Genomic DNA, 22519 nt, shown 5'->3' with positions numbered 1-22519 from the left:
TGCTCCGTAACCTGAAGATGATGAAGGCTATTCAAAAATTGTTTATTTCTCTCTCTTGGGGAGATGGGTTTTTTCCTTCTCCTTCCCTAGTTGTGTGCCACCTACCGACGAGAGTCACTTCCCGCACGATTGAGGGCGGTAGTACTTTTTTTTTTAAACAGTATTTTTTTGGGGGGGGGGGAGTTGTATTAATTTTTCTCTTTTTTTCTATATTTCCTTTCTTTTTCCTGATGGAGATGCCAGGAATACTTAATGATTTTAGAATGCGAGAGTTCCAAGAGGAGAGGCAGAGGGGAGTTATAAATGTTTTGAATTTAATATAATGGAAAATAGTAAAACTTTGAATTTTATAAGTTATATTGTTAATGGGCTTAATAAGATGATAAAAAGAAAGAGTGATCTTATTTGAAGAAAATTAGAGTTGATGTTGCTTTTTTACAGGAAACTCATTTATCTGAGAAAGAACATCAAAAATTGAAAAGAGATTGGGTTGAATATGCAACTTCTACTTTTAACTCTAAAGCAAGGAGTGAAGCAATTTTATTTAAAAAACATTATCTATTAAAATTAATAATTTATTGATCCTGTGGGAATATTTATATTAATAAATTGTCAAATTTATTCTGAACATTGGACTTTAATGAATATTTATGCACCAAATACAGATGATGAAGGGTTTATTAGGGATACATTTATGAATTTAGCTGAGACTCACCAAAAATGTTGGTAGGAGGGGATCTTAAGTGTTGTTTTGAGCCAGTTTTGGACAAAACAGCCAAATCAGTTATTTGAACTAAACCTGCTAAGGGAATTGTGAATGTCATGAAAGATTTGAATTTAATAGATATTTGGAGGAGATTAAACCCTAAAGAAACGGACTATTATTTTTATTCACATAGATTTGATTCTTACTCTAGGATAGATTTATTTTTAAATTCTGGCACAGTTGCAAGGAAATGTTATGAATATAGATTATAAGGCCAGAAATTTATCTAATCATTCGCCACTTTTAATATCGAAATTTATTTTTGAAAAAGGAACAAACAGTTTAGAGATGGAGATTAAATTCAACATTGTTAAAAAGGACAGATTTTTGTGATTTTATAAGAAAGCATATTCAGGTGTTTTTAGAATTCAAACTATTCTTAATAAATGTGTTGTTTGGGACACATTAAAGGCATATTTAAGAGGACAAATAATAAGTTTTACATCAAAAATTAAGAAAGATTATACCAAAGAGGTTAATCAATTAAAAATGGAAATTCAGGTTTTGGAAAAGGTATTACAAAATGTTACAGAGTCCACAGGACCCCAAAAACTAGAAGCAATAGATATAGCACATATACCAGGGTTACTTAAACAAAAGTAGTTTTTAATTAATTTGAACAAGAAAACAGAATTAAACTTTAACTTATTACTTAACTACCTAACCTACTTAATCCCCCCCTCTAATACTAAGTTCAAGTGTGTGTAATGTGTATATAAGCTTAGAGAAGTTCTTTGGATCACAGTTTAATCTCACTGGTTGCAGGCAATTCTTGTGCTGTGCATAGAAGTTATCATTAATAAAGTTCACCTGTCTTTGGTGCTTAACAGGCAAATGATTACCACTGCTTGTTTTCAGAGAGAAATTCCTCTTCCAGGACATCTGCAACTGATTTCTTCTCAATCAGTCTTGCTGACGAAAATTGTCCCCTTCAGGGTTCTCCAGATGATCCTCCTTCTTTCAGGTCACCTTTCAGACAGTCAGTCTTCTCCTTTGACCAGGCAGTCTTCCAAAAGTTTGCCTGCTTTGTCCTTCTGGAACTGATTTCTGTCTCCTTTCTCTCTGTTTTACACCCTCCCTCTCTGAGAGCAAAACTGTTCTGTCTGCCTGCAAAAATCACATACTCTCCTAAGCAAACTGTATGCTTCAACTTTGTTGCTCTTTTTGCAAAAAGTCCTGCAAATATTCTGTGTTTTAAAATGTTGGTGTGCAACCTGCTCTAATAATCCTTCCCAAAACACCTCAAAATACTCTGTCACCAAAAAAAACCTTCGGATGAGAAAAGAAAGCAATTAATAAGGAAAAAGTTTCATTATAATGAAATTTAGATATATAGGACAGAAAACTTAATTGATAGAACTAAGCCAAGATATTATGAATTAGGAGAAAGAGCTCATAAAATTTTAGCTTGGTAGTAAAAAACTGAACAATCTTATATAAAAATTAATGCTGTTAGGAAGAGGTCAAAGACGATCACATAATCCTAAAGAAATTAATGATGTTTTTAAAGTTTTTTTTATTCTGATTTATGTAGATCAGAATTTATTGGAGAGGAAGGTAAAATTCATAAATTTCTATCTCAGGTAAATGTATCTAGCTTGACATATCAAGATCAGAAAAAATTAGATGCTCCTTTTACAATTACTAATGGGCAAATTTCTGCTTCCTTTCTATTAACTAGGTCAAGTCAACACTGTTGTCCTTTGTCCCTGGCTTTATTTATTTTAGCAATTGAACCTGTAGGTGAACTTATTAGACAAGATTTTAAAATTAAGGGAATTAAAGTGAATCAAGAAGAATATAAAAATTATTTATGATGTTTTGGTTATTTAATTGATCCTAAAAATTCTTTATTGCAATTACTGATGAGATTGAAAGAATATGGGGATGTCCATATAACCATTTAAAGCACAGAAACCGTACAGTTTGGCCCTTCTAGTCCATGATGACCATCATCTCCCATCTAGTCTCACTGACCCACATTTGGCCCATAACCCTCCACACCCCTTCTGTCCATATACCTATCCAACCTATCCTTGAATATTAACATTAATCTCACTTCTACCACCACTGCTGGAAGTTCATTACATACCCCCACCACTCTCTGCATGAAGAAATTTCCCTTATGTTTCCCTTAAACATTTCTCCTTTTACTCTCAATCCATGCCCTCTTGTTTGACTCTCCCCTGTTCTCAGTGGAAAAAGCCTATCCGCAATGATTCTATCCATCCCACTTATAACTTTGAATACCTATATCAAATCTCAACTTTCTGCACCCCAGAGAATAAAGTCCCAGCCTGCTCAACCGTTCCCTGTAATTCTAACCCTGAAACCCAGCAAGATTCTCGTAGATCTCCTCTGCACTCTCTATACTGTTTAAATCCTTCCTGTAATTTGACGACCAAACTGCACACAATATTCCAAGTTTGGCCTCACCAATGCCTTAAACAATTTCAACATCATCTGCCAACTCCTGTATTCTATACTGTGAAGGCCAACATATTAAATGTCTTCTTCACCAGCTATCCACATGTGATTCAACTTTCAAAGAATTATGTACCATGACTCTTAAATCCCTTTGTTCCACTGCACTCCTCAATTGTCTCCCATTTAACGTGTATATCCTATTTTGATTAATCTTACCAAAATATAGCACTTCACATTTATCAGTATTAAACTCCATCTGCCATCTTTTAGCCCACTCTTCTAACTGTCCTATATTGCCCTGTAAGCTTTGATAATCTTTCTTACTGTTCACAACACCACCAAACTTTGATCCTCTGCAAACTTACTAATCCAATTTGCCACCCTAACATCTAGATCATTAATATATATATGACAAACAGCAGTGGACCTAGCACCGATCTGTGAGGCACTCCACTCGACTCTGACCTCCAATTCGACAACCAATTTTTCATCACTACTCTCTGACATCTCCCATCCAACCATTGTTGAATCATTAATACCTAATGCTTCCACCTTCCTTACTAACCTCTTATGGGGAACTTTATCAAAAGCCTTACTAAAGTTCAAATAGACAACATTCACCACCTTTCCCTCATCAACTTTTTTAGTAACCTCCTCAAAAAACTCTAAGATTTGTTAGACGTGGTCTACCATGTATAAAACCATGCTGATGACTCTGAATCAATCCCTCTTCTCTCAAATATTTGTATATACCATCTCTAAGAACACTTTCCATTAATTTACCCATCACTGATGTCAGACTTACAGGCCTATAATTACAAAGTGTACTTTTGGATCCTTTTTTGAACAGCGGAACAACATGAGCCACTCTTTGGTCCTCCGGCACATCCCTCATGGCCAGTGACATTTTAAATATTTCTGTCAACGGTCCCACTATTTGTTCACTAAGCTCCATCAGGGTCCTAAGGAATATTTTGTCAGGACCTGGAGATTTATCCACCTTGATCTTTTTCAATATAGCCAACACTACCTCCTCATTAATTCTTATATTATCCATGAGCTCCCTACCATATTTTTTCACTTCATCTTGCTCAATATTCTTTTCCTTAGAGAATACAGAAGGAAAAAATTATTTAAAATTTCACCCATCTCCTCTGGCTTCTCACAGAGCCTACCCCCTCATCTCTAAGGGGTCCAATTTTATCCCTCATTCTTACTTTTAATGTACCTATAGAAACCATTTGGATTTATTTTTACTTTTCCTGCCAAAGCAGCTTCATTTCTCTTTATACCCATTGTAATTTCCTTCTTAAGTTTTTTTTTAACTCTCATATTCCTGAAACAGTTCATCCCTTCCTTGCTGTTTATACCTGTTGTATGCATCCCTCCTCCTCTGAACCAAGTTCCCAATATCTTTTGAAAACCAAGACTCCCTACAGTTTCTAACCTTTCCTTTAATCCTCACGGGGACATACCAACTCTGTGCTCTCATAACTTCTACTTTGAATATCCTCCATTTATCAGCTACATTCTTCCCTGAAAATAACTTATCCCAATCCACACCCACCAAAACATTTCTCATCCCTTCAAAATTTGCTTTCTTCCAATCAAGAATGTTAACCTTTGGCCCATCCCTATTCTTTTCCATTACTAGCCTAAAACTAATAGTGTTTGTGATCACTAGACCCAAAGTGTTCCCCAACACAAACCTGACCTACCTTGTTCCCTAATAGGAAATCCAATACTGCCCCTTCTCGAGTCAGTTATTCTATATATTCATTCAGAAAACTTTCCTGAACACACTTAATAAACTCAACCCCATCCAGCACTCTTACTGTATGGGTGTCCCAGTTAATGTTCGGAAAGTTGAATTCTCCCACAACTACCACCTTATGTTTATTACACATATATGCAATCTCCTTACAAATTTGCACCTCAAATTCCCTCAGCCCACACTCCCATTAATGTATTCATGCCTCTGCCATTCCTCAATTCCACCCAAATAGCCTTGCTGGACGATCCCACCAAACCATCTTGTCTCTGGTTATGAAGTTAATTGGGAAAAAAGTGAGATTATGCCCTTTGCTGTGGATGATTATACAGATTGTAAAATATCCACAAAATTTAGGTGGCCTAGGTATCTAGGTATTAGAATTGATTATGACTTTAAAAAATTATATAAATTGAATTATCTACCTTTGCTTCAGTGAATTGTTGCCGATTTTAAAAAGTGAAATAATTTACTTATTATTTTAATTGGTAGAGTAAATTGTATTAAAATGAATGTTTTTCGGGGAGGAGTCATGTGATGGAGAATTCCAGCCCTCTCCAGAAAAGAAGAAATAAAGTGAAGAAAATGCAAAACTCAAGAAACACAAAACACAGCAAATAAAAGATAAAGGTGTGGAGAAAAGAAAGAAACTGGCACCTAAGAAGGAAAAACCAAAAATAACGGGAAAAAAAGAAGGAAATACGCTGGAAGAGAAAGGATAAGGCCTTACCTGCATGAAGAGGCAGGGACCCACCGAGAACAGAGGATCCCGCTCCCCAAGGTTAGTGGAGACCCCACAGGATCGCGACCTCCCGATCGCGGGACTACTCACTGAGCCAAACAGAAGTGCGCAATGTGCACAACAAAGAAAAGGAAAACACCGACGGGAGGGGGGCCTAGCTGTGGAGTGAACTTACACAGCGCGACCAGCTGAGAGATGCCTGACAGCAGGGCTCTCAGCTGAAAGAAGAGGAAAGCAATGGAAAAAGGGAGTGATAAGAAAGAAAAACAGCAACAGGAAGCCCAATCGATAACTAGCTCAGAAGAAGAGGACCAACATCAAGAAGCCATGAAAAAAAAACACCCAACAAACTGAGGCAAGCAGCTAAACAAGAAAGTCAGAAGAGACACAGATACAAGGAAGAGAAGTAGAAGACACAAACCCAAGAGCAGACACAGAAGAAGAAGAACAACAACAACCTCTGCACAGAGGAATAGAAGATAAAATAAATGGACAATACGTAGATAAAAAAAATTTCAAGAACAAATGAAAGCATTAAAAGAATGGTTGACACTAGAATTTAGTGAAATGAAAAGTACAGAAGAAAAAGTGAGTAGAATAGAGCTGGTCATATCAGAAATAGGGAAAAGATTAGAAAATGTGGAAGAACAAGAAATGGCTGTAGAAATGGAAGTGAATGACTTAAGAAGAAAATGGGAAGAAAGTGAAAAAAGAGCTAAAGAGTCACAAGACTTGTTAGCTCAGAAGATGGATATAATGGAAAACTATAGTAGGGGAAACAATATAAAGATAGTGGGCCTAAAGGAAGATGAAGAAGGCAAAAATATGAAAGAATTTATAAAAGAATGAATCCCAAAAGTCCTGGGAATGCCAGAAATGCAGGAAGGAATGGAAATAGAAAGGGCACACAGAACACTAGCCCCAAAAACACAGTCACAACAAAAACCAAGATCCATTTTAGTAGAATTTCTGAGACACACGACAAGAGAAAATATATCGGAAAAGGCAAGGAATAAAATTAGAGAAGACAAAAACCATTGGAATTCAAGGGTCAAAAAAAATTTTTTTTTTACCCAGACATAAGTTTTGAACTTCTAAAGAAGAGGAAGGAATTTATCACAGCAAAATCGATCCTATGGAAAAAAGACTATAAATTTATGTTAAGATATCCAACGGGGCTTAAAATAGTTATCCCGGGGGAGCAAAACAGACTGTTCTAGGATCTGGAGAAAGCATGAGAATTTGCAGAACGCCTGCAGACAGAAAGAGAGATGAAGAGATGTAACAAGAACGAAGAACGACGACAAACTACATATAAAAATGTAAAAATAATGTATAAGTAAGAACTAAAGAAGGGAAAGAAAAGGGAAGTAAGGGAGAGGGGGAAAAAAGAGAAAAAAGAGGGTGAGCTTTGTTTTAATGTGAAGATAAAAGTCTTTTCTGGAGGGGGTTGGGTGGGAGAGAATAACAGTCACTGCAAAATCAGTTGACACTTGTGAACGGGTTCGCAATCCAAATGGAGAGGGGAGTTGTGTGTGCCCAGCAAAGGACAAGGGGTGACTCGGGGGTGGGGAGGAACACTTGGGGTTAAGGGAATTTTAGATGTGGGAGTGGTTGAAGTATTTTATGTTTTAGAAGTGTTGTCATACATTGAGTTCAAAAAAGGAAAACTGAGAGATGAAAATGGGGAAAAATGGTGGTGAGGAAGTGGAAATGAAGTGTAAATAGAGTATGAGATGGCCATGTTGAACTATATGACTATAAATATTAATGGAATACATAACCAAATCAAAAGGAAGAGGCTATTAAATTTACTGAAAAAAGAAAAATAGATATAGCATTATTGCAGGAAATGCATCTAACTGAAGTGGAACATAATAAATTAAGGAGAGACTGGATAGGGAACGTAACGGCAGCATCATATAATTCAAAAGCCAGAGGTGTAGCTATATTAATCAATAAGAATGTACCAATCAAAACAGAGGAGGAAATAATAGATTCAGCAGGGAGATAGGTAATGATAAAGTGTCAGATATATTTAGAATTCTGGAATTTGGTCAATATATATATCAAAAGTTTATGACAGATTTTTTTGAAGATTGTAGATATGCAGGGGAATATATTGATAGGAGGGGATCTTAACCTTAATTTGGACCCAAAGGTGGATAAAACTGGAGAAAGACTAGCAAAAAGAACAAAGCAGCCAAATTTATGGTTAAATCAATGCAGGAAATGCAACTTTTGGATATATGGAGGAGGCAACACCCAAAGGAGAAGGAATACTCATATTATTCAAGTAGACATAAAACATACTCAAGGATTGACCTGTTCTTGTTGTCAGCCCATATCCAAGGGAGAGTTAGAAAAATAGAATATAAAGTAGATTGTTATCTGATCATTCACCCCTGTTATTATCAATAGAACTGGAGGACATCCCACCAAGAACATATAGATGGAGATTAAACTCCATGCTACTTAAAAGACAGAAATTTAGAGAATTTATTGAATGCCAAATTAAAATGTACTTTGAAATAAATACGGAATCAGTGAAAGACAAATGTATATTATGGGATGCAATGAAAGCCTTCATTTGAGGGCAGATAATAAGTTATGTAACTAAGGTGAAAAAGGACTACATTCGGGAAATAGAACAGCTAGAAAGGGAAATTAAATAGGTCAACAGCTGGTAAGTACAGGAAAAGAACTAGCAACAAGGGAAGATACAACAAAAAGAAGAGAATTGGCGTACAAAAAATTAAAATACAAAACATTACAAATGTACAAGATTGAGAAGAACATAATGAAAATAAAGCAGAAGTATTACAAGCTAGGAGAAAAAAATGCACAAAATACTAGCCTGGCAACTTAAAACAGAACAAGCTAAAAGAATTGTATTGGTATCAAGGAAAAAGGGCAAACAAATTACATATAACCCAACAGAGATCAATGAAAACTTTAAGGAATTCTTTGAACAATTATACCGAACTGAGAATGAAGGGAAAGAAGACAAAATAGATGAGTTTTTAGCTAAAATTGAATTACCGAAATTGCAAGAGGAGCAAAACAAATTGATAAAACTATTTGAAATAGATGAAATACAGGATATATTAAAAAAGCTACTGAACAATAAAATGCCTGGAGAGGATGGACTCCCAATAGAAATCTATAAAACATTTAAAGAGTTATTAATTCCTCCTCTCCTGGAAGTAATGAACCAGATAGAAGAAACACAAAACTTGCCAGATTCATGTAAAACACCAATAATTACAGTAATACCAAAAACAGGGAAAAATCCACTAACACGAGCATCATATAGACCAATATCTCTACTTAATTCAGATTATAAGATAATAGCAAAACTATTAGCAAACAGATTGGCCAACTGTGTACCAAAAATAGTAAAACTAGATCAAACTGGATTTATTAAGAAAAGACAAACAACAGACAATGTTTGTAAGTTCATTAACTTAATCCATGCAGTACAAGAAAATAAGATACCAACAGTGGCTGTTGCTTTAGACACAGAGAAAGCCTTTGACAGGGTAGAATTGAATTATTTATTCAAAGTATTACAGAGGTTCAACCTACCAGAAAAATATATTAATTGGATTAACGCATTATATAAGGGACCATTGGCAAAGGTGACAGTAAATGGATATATATCGTACCAATTTAAATTAAATAAGTCAACTAGGCAGGGATGTCCAGTATCTCCCTCACTGTTCGCTTTAGCAGAAGAACTATTGGCAGAACTGATAAGAACAGAAAATAAAATAGAGGATAAAAATAAAGGAGAAGGAATATAAAATCAGTTTATTTGCAGATGACATCATAGTATACTTAACAGAACCAGAAATATCAATAAAAGAACTACATAAGAAATTGAAGGAATATGGAGAAATATAGGGGTACAAGATCAATGCAAATAAAAGTGAAGCAATGCCAATGAATAATGAGGATTACACAGAGTTTAAAAAAGAATCACCATTTAAATGGCAAACACAAGCAATTCGATACCTAGGTATTAGATTAGATAATAATTTAGTCCACCTATACAAATTAAATTATCAGTCATTAATGAAGAAATTACAAGATGACTTAGAACATTGGAAAGAATTGCCACTAACACTGATAGGGAGGGTAAGTTGCATTCCCAAGGATACAATACCTATTTCAATTGTTACCAATTCCCTTAACAGAGAAATTCTTCAATGAACTAAGGAGAATAATAAAGAAATTCTTATGGAAAGGGGGGGAAACCGAGGATAGTGCTAGATAAATTAACAGAATGGTACAAACAAGGTGGTTTGCAGCTACCAAACTTTAAAAATTATTATAGAGCAGCACAATCTATCAAGGAAAAACCAGATTGGACCAAGATAGAGCTAGATAAAATAGGGGAGAAGGTATCAGAACATATAATTTATAAGTGGGATAAAAAACTGGTGCTATATAGAAGTTCCCCAGTACTGCACCATTTACTCAACATACTCAAGATTCATGTAGAAACAAAAAAAAAGAAATTACCAACTATCAAAATTATTATTAACGCAAAATCAGCTAATCCCTTTCACAATAGATAACCTTTCCTTTAGAGAATGGGAGAGAAAAGGAATTAAAAGAATAGAAAATTGTTTTTTGGGAAATAATTTATTATCATTTGAACAAATGAAGTACAAATATGGAATAACTCATGGTACAATGTTTGCATACCACCACCTGAAAACTTACTTAAAGGACAAATTGGGCAGCAGACTGAGATTACCAGAAGGAAGCAGCTTTGAATATGTGATTACAGAAACAACGATAATAAAAAGATTTATAACAAAAATGTACATCAAGCTGCAAGAGAAAGAAAATGATGAAATAAGCTATAAACCCAAACAAAAGTGGGAAAAAGATTTAAACATAAAGATAAAAAATGAAATATGGGAAAAGTTATGCTCTGGAACTATGAAAAATATAATAAATACGAGGTTACGCATGATACAATATAATTGGTTACACAGGCTATATATCACGCCCCAAAAGTTAAATAAATGGGACCCAACAGTATCAGATAGATGTTTTCACTGTAAGCAGGAAACGGGAACAACAGTACATACAATTTGGGCATGTGAGAAAGTGAAAAGGTTTTGGGAAGATCTAAATCAGGTATTAAATAAAATCACAAAAAGCAACATAACAAAAAATCCAGAGATCTTTCTTCTAAGTAATATAAGAAGTAAAGAATTAGGCCTCAAACTGGATGAAGCGCAAAAATGATTTATTATGATAGCCTTAGCTGTAGCAAAAAAATGTATAATGTCAACTTGGAAATCAGAAGAGAGCCTGAGAGTACAGCAATGGTACATGGTACATGGAAATGAATAAATGTATTCCACTGGAAAAAATAACATATAATTAAAAAAATAAAGTCACATTATTTGAACAAATTTGGAAACTGTACATGGAACACAACGAGAGGGCCTACCGCGGACCTCCACCCCCTAAAATGATAGAATGAGAAGAAGACAAAATGAACTGACCCAGTGTGTAAAAGTGAATGACACAATTTTCTTGTTTATTTTCATTGTGTGATGACATTGTTTAATGGGTTTATTGTATTGTATATGTTGAACGTTTAATGGGTTTGGAAGGGGGTGGGAAGGAGGGAGGGAAGGGAGGGGGGAAAAATGGGAGAAAATACCACTGTGTATATTCAAGAGGGAAATGTTTGTGTGTATTTTGATTAATATGGTTCATAATGTGAAAAATTTTTTAAATTTTTAAAACTGAATGTTTTTCCTAAAATACAATTGTTTTTCAATCAACTTCCATTCCAATTCTTTAAAAAAATTTTTTAAGGATTTAAATATTGCAGTTGGAAAATATTTATGGAAAGATAAAATGTCAAGGGTCTCTTTGGAAACATTGACTTGGAAATATGAGTTGGGGATTTGCATCTTCCTCATTTTAAGAATTATTATAAAGCACCTCAACTGAGATTTATAAATGTATTGTTTAATTTAGATAGTATTCCAATTTGGGCTTCTATTGAATTTAATGTAATAGGTGATATGGATCCCCAAGATTTCATTTATAAATGGAATTCTAAATTGTTATTTGGAAGTAAGGAATCATTTATTTTGAAACATTTGATTGAGTTGTTGTTTATGAAATTGGTATGAAAGGTTTAATATCTAGGAAAATGCCTCTATGTCAAAATAGGCTTATTCCTTTTTCAATGGATAACCAATTTTAGAGGATTTGGAGATGGAAGGGTATTAAGAGGATTGAAGATTGTTTTGAGGATGGGAGATTTATTACTTTTGAAAGAATGAGGGAAAAATTTATTATACCTGGTAATACTTTATTTTTTTATTACCAAGTTAAAGCTTTTTTATCTGCCAAAATAAATCCTACTTTGACATTACCTAATCAAAGTGAATTAGAATTACTGATTTGTAATACTACTGTAAATAAATTTATTTCAGTAATGTATAATTTACTTCAAATTAAGGCTCCCAAAATTGGGGTGCTAAGATAGGAAATAGATTTAAATACTCAAATAAGTGAAAAGGATTAGATAGATCTGTGTAAGAATAATGTGACTAAACTTATAAATGTAAGATATAGGTTTTTTACATCAATTATATTTGACTCCACAAAAATTAAATATATAAAATCGTGTCATATCAGATTTATGTTTTAAATGTAGATCTGAGTTTGGAATTTTTTTTCTTTCAATTTGGCAATGGCCTAAAGTTGAACAATTTTGGTTAGGGGTAGATAATTTTTTGGAACAAATTACAGGGGTCAAATTCCCACAGGACCCAATGTTATTTTTACTGACTAATATTAAGTCTATAAGGCCAAAATTAATATTTACAAAATTTTGGTTTGTATGTATGATTTTCTCTCTGAAGACCTCACTTCTTGGTAACCTCCAATAGACTTTATTATATGACTGTTTTATTTTCTTGGCATTCTCCAGTTTTTCTTTTCTTTTTCTTTCCTTTTCTCTTTCTTTAGGGGTGGTGGTGCTGGGAAGGTGAGTTGAAGGGGATGGGAGGATATATGCCGCATGTATAATTTCTTTTAAAATAATTTAGAATTGAATGTAATGCAATTATTATTGTTGTTTAAAAATTTATAAGTAAAGTATTAAAAAAAACCTGACCCTAACTGTTGGAAATATCAACCTTTGCAAAGGGTATGGTGAGACCATACCTAGAATAAAGCACGTAAGTCTGCAGACACAGTGATTGAAGTAAAAACACAACGCTGGAGAAACTCAGCAGGTCAAACAGTGTCCTTTATATAGCAAAGAATATGATACAAAACCAATGTTTCGGACTTGAGCCCTAAATCAAGGTATAACAAATATAGGCAGGTGCCTGCCTAGATTTTGTCACACAAAACATTGTTTTTGTATCCTTATCTTTGTTATATAAAGTACATTGTTTGACCTGCTGAGTTTCTCCAGTATTGTGTTTTAACCACACACAGAGTATCCTTACTGCTCTCGTCTCCTTGACTAAGATCAGATGAGAAGGTGCAAAGAAGGTTAATCAACTTGAATCCTGTGATAAAGAGGTTATCATATGATGAAAGGTTGATTAAATGGGTACAGAAGAATAAAAGGTGACATTATTGAAACATAAGAATCTGTGTTGGCTTTATAGGATGGATGCTGTGAGGATGTTTTCCCAGGTGGGGAATCAGTACTAGCGAGTTTAGTCCCAGGATAAAGGGACATCACTTTTGAGCTAAGGAAGTATTTATTTTGTGGAATTTTCCATTCCAGAGAACTATAAATGCTGGATAATTATTTTCAAGGCTGAGGGAGATACATTTTTGGACATTAATGGTTATGGGATCAGACTGGAAATTAGAATGGAGGTTAGGGTTGCAAACAGTCCCATATTACATGGATTTCTCATATCTAAAAGGAAAGTTGTATGACCCATATAACGTTGACACCAGGCACTAATTTTCTCCATAAAACCTACAGTTTACTCGGATAGCCTGGAGGAACACTGTGGAGGCTGTGGCTGAAGATGTTAAGTAAGGACTCAGCTCCTTCAGTCTGCCCAGTCCCCAGGTCACACCTGCTTCCAGGATCATGTCCCATTCAGTGGCCACACAAGCTCCAGCCACAACATCTCCCTTACTGTTGGAATTACATTGTTGGAAACCCTATTGAGGTCAATGAACAGGTCAGCCACGATATTACTGCATGGCAGAAATAAACAGGCTGGTGTATTTGTAGTTAATCTCATTACTTAACTAGGCGCCATGGTGAGTTAATGTCTCATTTCAGGCGACTTGTATACAACACTCAGCCAAAGTATTCCCAGTCAGAAGTAAACACATTAATATAACTAATGAAACATTAGAATTATTACTTGCATTGTCAAGAAGTAATATTTGATATTATTAAATTCAAAAGTTCCTTTATTCTTCAGGTTTCCTGCCATAACTCTAAAAAGTGAAGGTTGAAAGTTGGACATGAATGAACTGCTTTTTTCTCTGAGCTCACTGTCACTCCCAGATTTTGTCTCCAGAATTCTTCTCTAACAGGAAAATGCTTAAAGCTAGAAATAGGGACTAGGTGGGATTGGTGATACATAAAATTCATAACAGGACCAAAGAAGGTGAGCATGAATCTTTGTTTTTTTATGTTTTGCTTTTATTTGTCCTTCCTGGACTGTAACTTAATCAGTGGCAAAGCACAGCTTTAACACTTCTGTTTTCTCTAGGATTGAAGGAGCTGACGCTGAGCGCAAACCCTGCGATCACAGTGAAGGGATGGGCACGTCTGGTGATTGCAGTCGCACACAGCTCTCAACTCCGTGTCCTTAATTTGGATTATAATCCATTAGGTGAGATTTTCTTTCCTCAAGTGACATTAACACAAAATATTGCTTTGAGCCAACTCTGTGGGAACCATATTTTGAAATTCATAACTTTAGAATATAGGAGATAGAAATGGGAAAAGGCTATACAGCTTCTTGATCCTGAATCACATTCAGTAAACTAATGGCTAACTTCTGGTATTCATTCCATGTACTTTTTTGCCAGATCCCTGTACAGTATTACAATTCACTCAGTATCAAAAACTCTATTGATTCTCATCTTGAATAATTTAATTGGCCATTAATCTTCTTTGTGATAAACAATTTTAAAAAATTCTAATCTGCTATTTGAAGAATTATTCCTTATCTCAGTCTGAATTGACAGACTCCTGGTCCCAATACTGTGCTCTGATTTCCAAATTTTCTAAATTGCCACCACAAAAAGCTTTGGTTCGTCCACACTTGGAATGCCGTGTACATTTCTGGTCACCCCATTACAAGAAGCACGTGGAGATTTTGGAAAGAGTACAGAAGAGGTTTACTAAGATGTTACCTGGTTTAGAGGGCTTGGGTAGAGGTTACACAAACTTGGGTTGTTTTCTCTGGAGCATCGGAGGCTGAAGAGAGACCTGATATAAATTTATAAAATTATAAGAGGTATTGATAGGGTAGACAGATTATTTTTCCCAAGGTAAAACATCACGTGCTGGAGGTTGTGCAGACGAATTAAAGGAGGCGGGTGGGGCAGATTAATTCACACAGACAGTAGTCAATCTTTGGAACAGGTTGCCAGGAGTAGAGGTGGAAACTGACCCAATTGTTACGTTTAAGAGGCTTCTGAATAGACACATGAATATGCAGGGAATAGAAGGATAGATGTCGTATGCTAGCAGCAAAGTTTCAGATTAATTTGGGCAAGTGGTGATGTGGGTTTGATTTTGACATTTAAGGAAAGATTGGATAGATGCATGGATGGGAGGAATATGGAGGGCTATGGTCAGGGTGCAGGTTGATGGGACTAGGCAGAGCAAATAGTTCAGCATGGACTAGATAGGCCGGAGAGCCTGTTTCTGTGCAATACTGTGTTTTATAACAGATTTCCTTCCTTGAAACATAGTGAACCAGATTGCTTTTTATTGTTTTCTATCCAAGATTCAAGATTATTGTTATGAGCATCATATACACAACATTTGTTATTTGTGTGCCCATTATCAAGATGAGAAAGAGAAGCAAAAGAGGACCCCTTCAGAGACATTGAGTGTCCGTGGATACCCCAGTTCCTCCAATGCTGCTGCCTGCTGTGACCCCATAACCTCCATAGCCGCACATAGCCGGTCCAGCAGAATCTGAGCTCGAGGCATCCAATTCAGCCTACTGGCCTCGTATGAAGCCTACAACAGTCATTGCTGTGGTCTCTTACCCTGTAGTGTCCTACCCTGGGCTTCTCCTTCTGGTTGGGGGTGTGGGAGGGTGTTTTCTCACTCTAGTGCCCTGCACTGATATGGTGCTCCCTCAGAACCTACAACCCTCATGGTCTGGACTGCCATATGTAGCTTCTGCAGGACCTCTGAGGACTTTGATGAAAACACTACCGACAACCCTTTTCACAACCAGTTTAAACCTCCATGGGAGATCAGGAGGGACATATTGTTTTCCTTTCTAATTCCTTACTGTACATAAACTTTCTGCATTTTCTGAGATGGTTTACTGAGATCTCTCTGTATATCACCATTTACCAATTTCACATTATTCAAAAATATTTGTCTCTGTCAGAAATCATAATCTCACATTCCCCATAAGAGTATTGGAAATGTAGCCGTGAGCTCCTTGAAAGAAGTACACACTTAGACTTGTCAAGTTAAGCTCCGAGTTTTATTAGGGCACAGGCCCAACTTTTATACCTGCACTATTCCTGCCATGGCCCCCCCCCCTTGGGTTTCCCGTGTGGGTACTTTCCTACATAACAAAGCCCTTCTTCCCTGCACGCTGTCCTTGTCTGTTGGGTGCGCAGCAAGGCCAGCGCAATTTTGAGGTTGCTGGCCTTTAAGCTGCCCTTGCTGTTCACCTGCTGATTCGTTTGTTGGGGCCAATGCCGCTGTGCAGGTTGATGGCCATTGGTTGCGTTTGCTCCCCAGAGTGCTGGCTCGATCACCGCTACCTGGAGCACCACATAACCCTCCCCCTAGAACCAGCAGTGTTGTCCTTGTTATTGTCCTTGGTGCCCAGAGGCAAAGTCTTTGCAGCCTTCAGTGGCCTGCCTCTTCGGCATGGTGCTGGTGTCTCGATTGGGCGTGGAGGGTCCAGGTGTGCCAGCTTCAACCTGTCTGTGGTGAAGACCTCCATCTTGCCTCCAACCTCCAAATGAAAACATGCTCACAGTCCTGCAGGTCTTTGGGCACGTTGGTCCTCGCGTGTCTGTGCCTGGAAGATGGAATCGGGGCCAGGTTGCCGACTCTTTCCCTTAGCCTGCTTAGGAATTCTGCAGAGTCATCCTGCTGTACACCTAGGGATGGTACGAATTCTCCCAGGACCACTAATGGAGCTCCATAGACGAGTTCGGCCAAAGAGGTGTTGATGTCTGCCTTGGGTGCCATGTAGATGCCGAACAGCACCATGGTAGCTTGTCTACCCAGTTGGGTCCTTGGATTCTGGTCTTGAGCGTGGTTTTGAGGTGCCTGTGGAAGCATTCCACCAAACCATTGGACTGTGGGTAGTAAGCTGTTTTGTGATGCAGCTAGGCATCCACAGGCTGGCGAGGTGGGACCACAGACTGGAGATGAACTTAGCCCCTCTGTCGGATGTGACATGGGTTGGTAACCTGAACTGTGTCACCCGGGACAAGATGAGGGCCCTGGCGCACCAAGTTGTGGACGTGTCTGCCAGCAGGACTCCTTCTGGCCACATGGTGAAGTGGTCGACCATCGTGAACAGATAGTGGAAACCATGGGATCCTACTATGACCATGTGGATGTGGCCAAACTTTTGTTCTGCTGGCTCGGTGCTGAGGTGGGGTCTTGGAGTGCTGCTGTACTTTGCTTGTTTGGCACTGCGTGTACGCCTTCGCCCACTCGCTAACCTGTTTCCTTAATCCATGCCACATGTATTTGCTGACCACCTGCCAAACCGTGGTCCTGATGGATGGGTAAGCCAGTCTGTTAATGGAGTCAAAAACCTGTATTCTCCAAGCCGCTTGGATGATGGGTCTGACCTGACCGGTGGCCACGTTGCACGTGAGGGTGGTGTACCTGTACTGACTGGGATGACCTGGAGCTGCAGTCCCGATATGGCAGCCCTGTACTGGGGAATCTCCTAGTCTTTCTGTTACGCTCCACCAGTGCCATGAAGTCCACTCCCCTTGATAGCGTGTGAATGCTTTGCCTGGACAGTGTGTCGGCCACCATGTTGTCCTTGCCGGAGATGTGCCTTACATCTGTGGCATACTCCGAGATGTACTGTCATTGCTGGCGGGCTGACAAAGGGTCCAAGATCTTGGCCAAGGTGAAACTCAGGGGCTTGTAGTACCTGAAGTGGCAGATAGGTAAGTACAGCGCCAGTAGCTCCAGAACTCCGCTGATCGCCATTCCTGAGGCATCCACCATCAGGGCCATTGGTGCATCTGACCTGGGATGTGCCAAAAGAGCAACATCCACCAGGGCTTTCTTGGCCTTCACAAAGACTTCTGCTGACTCCTTGTTAAAGGTAATGTCCTTTCCCTTGCCAGTCCTCCCGGTGAACAAAGGTCGCATGGTCCGGGCAGCTGATCATCCCCGCGAACTTCTGAAGTCCTTTGGTTGGGTTGGGTCTGGGGAACTTCCGGATGGCTTCCACTTTACTGGGTAGCGGTGTGGCTCCTTCCCTGGTTATCCTATGGCCCAGGAAGTCGATGGCCTCCAATCCAAACTGGCATTTGGCTGAGTTGATCATCAGGCTGAACTCACTCAGTTGGGTGTAGAGGTGCAGAGGTATGCCATGTGCTCCTGTTGGATCCTGCTCGCCACCAGGATGCCATCCAGGTCTCAGCCCACTGTGTCCATGAGTTGCTAGAAGATCTGTGCAGCATTCTTTGGCCTGAACACCATTTGGAGGAATTTCAAGAGGCTGGACGGGGTGATGATATCGGTCTTTGGGGATATCACAGGATGTACTGGAATCTGATGATATCCCAGCACGAGGTCCACCTTGGAGAAGATCCTTGCCCCATGCAGGTTAGCTGCAAAGTCCTGGATGTGCAGCACAGTGGGAGTCACCGCATGGTGTCCAGCCCCCAGTTGCTTTGGATACAATGTGCAGGGGAGAAGCCCATGGGCTGTCTGGCTGCCATATGATGCTGAGGTCCTCCAGCTTCCTGAATTCCTCTTTTGCCAGCTGAAGCCGGAGGAAGGCGTCTTGCCCTTGCATGAGCCCTGGGTCAGGATGTGGTGCTGTACTCCATGTCGGGACATCACCGTGGTGAATTAGTGGGTGAGCACTACAGGGAACTTGGCCAGGACCTGGCGTACTCATTGTCCGATCTCTGTACAGAGTCCAGGTGGAATGCTGGGAGCCTGGAGTCTTTGAGGGGGAAGGTTTGAAAAGTCTTGACGTGAACCAATCTCCTTTCATTGAGGTCCACTAGCAGGCTGTGGGCACACAGGAAGTCTGCCCTGAGGAGCAGGCAGCTGTTCCACTGCAGCTAACGTGAGCACTCAAGAGAAAAGGCTGCCACCCAGCTGCAGTTGCACCTTGCGGGTACCGTAAGTCCAAATCATGTTGATGTTTGCAGGCCTGACTGCCTCTTCCTGGTGTCCTGTCCCAACGGGGTAGGACACTGACCTCTGCCCACGAGGAAGCGTCGTTCAGACTGGCTGTCCCAAATGTACAAGAGGCTGTCTTGGTGGCCAGCCATTGTGGCCATTAGTGACAGCTGGCTCCGGTGTTTCCCAGAAACGTGCATAGCGTCCTGCATGGGTGGGCTCCAGCGCCCCATCTCTGGCGGTAGAAACACCACTAGTCATCTGGATCACCTCCTCTGGGGCGCTGCTGTTCTCTCAGCGGCTCTGCACGGGTCTGGCTGCAGGGTTTAGTGACGCTGAGCACTCTCTCTTCTGTTTTCTACAGAACGTCCGTTTATGCTGTGACTTTCCGGGGTTTGCTAAAATCCGCGCCAACCAGGAGCACTTGGATGTCCTCGTGCTTGCCCAGGAGGGCCAGCATCTTGTTCATGAAGGTTGAAGGGGGCCTTTCTCCTGGCCTGTCCAGGTGGAGCAGATGTGCCCCTCTCTCACGCCATGAGAGCCCGAAGGTCTCAATCAGCAAGTCCTTGAAGACGCTGTACGCACTTTCCGATGGGAGCTCCTGGATGAAGTTGACTACCAAGCCTGCTGTGTCCTGGTCCAGGGCGCTCACCACATGATAGTAGCTGTGGATTCTGCTGTGATCTCCCGGATCTGTAACTGTGCCTCAGCCTGGTCAAACCACACACATGGTCAATTCATCCAGAACATCAGCAGCTTGAGGACGACCGCATTGACTGCTGCCTGTTCGCTCATCGCTGGGATTAGATGCTGTCTAAACTGTCGTGGTCACCAGCTGTAGCTGTGTGCTACTCAAAAGAAGTCACACGTAATGTAGTCAGGTTAAGCTCTGAGTTTTATTAGGGCTCAGGCCTGACTTTTATACTTGCATTGTTCCCGCTGTGGCCCCTCTTGGCTGACATCACAACATGCGCGGATACTTTCCTGCATAACAATGTCCTTCTTCCCTGTGCGCTGTCCCTGTTTGTTGGCTGCACAGCCAGGCCAGCCCCATTTTAGGCTCGCTGGCCTTTAAACTGTCTTTGCTGTTCACCTGCTGGATTGCTTGTTGGGGCTAGTGCAACTGTGCAGGCTGCTGGCCTTTGGTTACGCTCACTAGCTCGAGCTCGATCGCCACCACGGCGGGCCGCCACATAATATCAAAAACTGGAGCTGGAGAAGGCAAGTTGGAAATCAATCTTGCTCGGCCATTCAGTTAGATCATGGCTCAAATGTCTCTTCCTTGCACTCTGTAGTGCCAAAGGTCTGTTAGTCTCCACCTTGGATATATTTAATGACCCTGTCTCTCACAGCTTTCTGATATACACAGGGCGGCACAGTTAGTGGAACATTATTACACCGACACTGACCCAGGTTTGGATCTGGCTCTGTCTGCAAAGAGTTTGTACATTCTTCCTGTGTCTGCATGGGTTTCCTCTGGGTTCTCTAGTTTCATCCCACCCTCCAAAATCGTTCAGGGGGTTGTAGGTGAATTATTGTATTTGGACGTCATGGGCTCATAGGCCTGAAGGGCCTGTTACCGTGCTGTATCTTCAAATTAAATTTCCCAAAAAATCATGAGCCTGAAGTCCAATACCTTGGTTCAAGAACTATACTTTTCCAATGTATATCAGGCTCTTAAACCTCCCCTTATTACCTTAATCATAAACTACTCTGGGACCAGAAAAAGGCCTCTCTGTGCTATTGCACTACAGTATCCCATTTACTGAACTTTTTTCTTGCTCTAAACTGCAACTGTGAAAATTTATTATCTATCTTTTAATATAACCCGTAACACTTCTCTCTTTATTTTCTTTGTTTGTGCTGTTAGAGATTTTCTTTCACAAAAAAAAGGCTGGCTGCAGCGTAGGAATTTCAGGACATATGTGTACTTGTGTCTATAATAATAAAGTCATTATCAGTATCATTTCCATTCATGGGATTACTCTAAGACAGGATAACCTAATAATTCCTTCTATGCTGTGATTAAATATGAGAAATATGCAAAGAAATGGAGTGGAATGGAGGATTTTTAAAATATTTTATTTTTCATTTTCCATAAATATTTTCACACAATCTTTAAACTTTTATACCCATCAAGTACATTAAATATTTATAAAATTCCACCCTCCCTCTCCCTCCCACAAGTACAAAAATATAACTTCATGTACTGCCAGAGCTTTCATTTTCATAATTCTTTTTCGGGGATATCACATCGTTACATACATTGAAGGGTCAAATTTATAATTGGACCGCTCCATAATCCAACTACAATTGCATAATAATAACATAACATAACAATTACAGCACGGAAACAGGCCATTAGGCCCTTCTAGTCCGCACCGAACCAAACACCCCTTTCTAGTCCCACCTCCCTGCACAATGCCCATAACCCTGCATCTTCTTCTCATCCATATACCTGTCCAACCTTTTCTTAAATAATACAATTGACTCCGCCGCCACTATTTCTCCCGGAAGATCATTCCACACGTCTACCACTCTCTGAGTAAAGAAGTTCCCCCTCATGTCCCAGGAAGGTCACTCAAAAAGTTCAGGAGCTATGGGTTGAACGATTCCCGGAGGGCTCAGCAGTCCAACTGGTTACGAACCCCAGGCATGACCACGCCAAACCTTCCTCTAGTGTTGCGGAGGAACACTCAGCTCCTGCAGGGGCCTCAAAGAGCATAGCCAGAAGCAAGCCACCCATTTCAGGCCTCTGCTTCTTCCACCAGCGCTGGAGAGCCAAGGCTCGGAAGTGCCGTCAGCCCTACTTGTTCCAGGGAAACGACCAGGCCGGCTGCTGTTAATGGCTGCGGCAGCTGGCCAAGAACACAGCCTTCTCTACCTGCGAGATGCAAACAGTGGCTGACGCTTCCTCATCGACACCGGGGCACTGAACAGCATCATCCCGTCCACAGCCATTAAGTCTTGGATCCGGCCTCAAGGGCCCCCACTCCGTGCAGCCAACTCGACAGAGATCCGAACGTACGGTACCAAGACCGTCCACATCCAGCTCAGCCAGTGGAGGTTCTCATGGAGGTTCACAGTTTCATCTCTCTGAACCTCCATCCTGGGTGTCGACTTCCTCCTCGCCCATGGGCTCCTGGTGGACCTCCGAGGTAGGTGACGTCAATGCCCGTACCTTCCAATCTGTTCGTCTCAATGCCTCCCACATAAAGCAGCCACAGATGCCCACAGATG

At 39.8% G+C, this 22519-nt stretch overlaps 1 protein-coding gene across 1 annotated transcript in view; it reads left to right on the top strand.

The window, feature by feature from the left end:
• Positions 1-22519, top strand: part of lrrc73 (leucine rich repeat containing 73) — a 103390-nt gene that overhangs the window by 24543 nt on the left and 56328 nt on the right. Inside the window, exon 3 of the mRNA XM_069883587.1 lies at positions 14451-14573. Within this exon, the coding sequence (XP_069739688.1) occupies positions 14451-14573 (123 nt within the window). The remainder of the gene's footprint in view (positions 1-14450; positions 14574-22519) is intronic.

The sequence above is a fragment of the Narcine bancroftii genome, chromosome 6 (assembly GCF_036971445.1).
Source record: "Narcine bancroftii isolate sNarBan1 chromosome 6, sNarBan1.hap1, whole genome shotgun sequence".
Lineage (NCBI taxonomy): Eukaryota > Metazoa > Chordata > Chondrichthyes > Torpediniformes > Narcinidae > Narcine > Narcine bancroftii.
The sequence above is the reverse complement of the archived record's forward strand: the minus strand, read 5'-3'. Positions and strand labels throughout refer to the sequence as shown.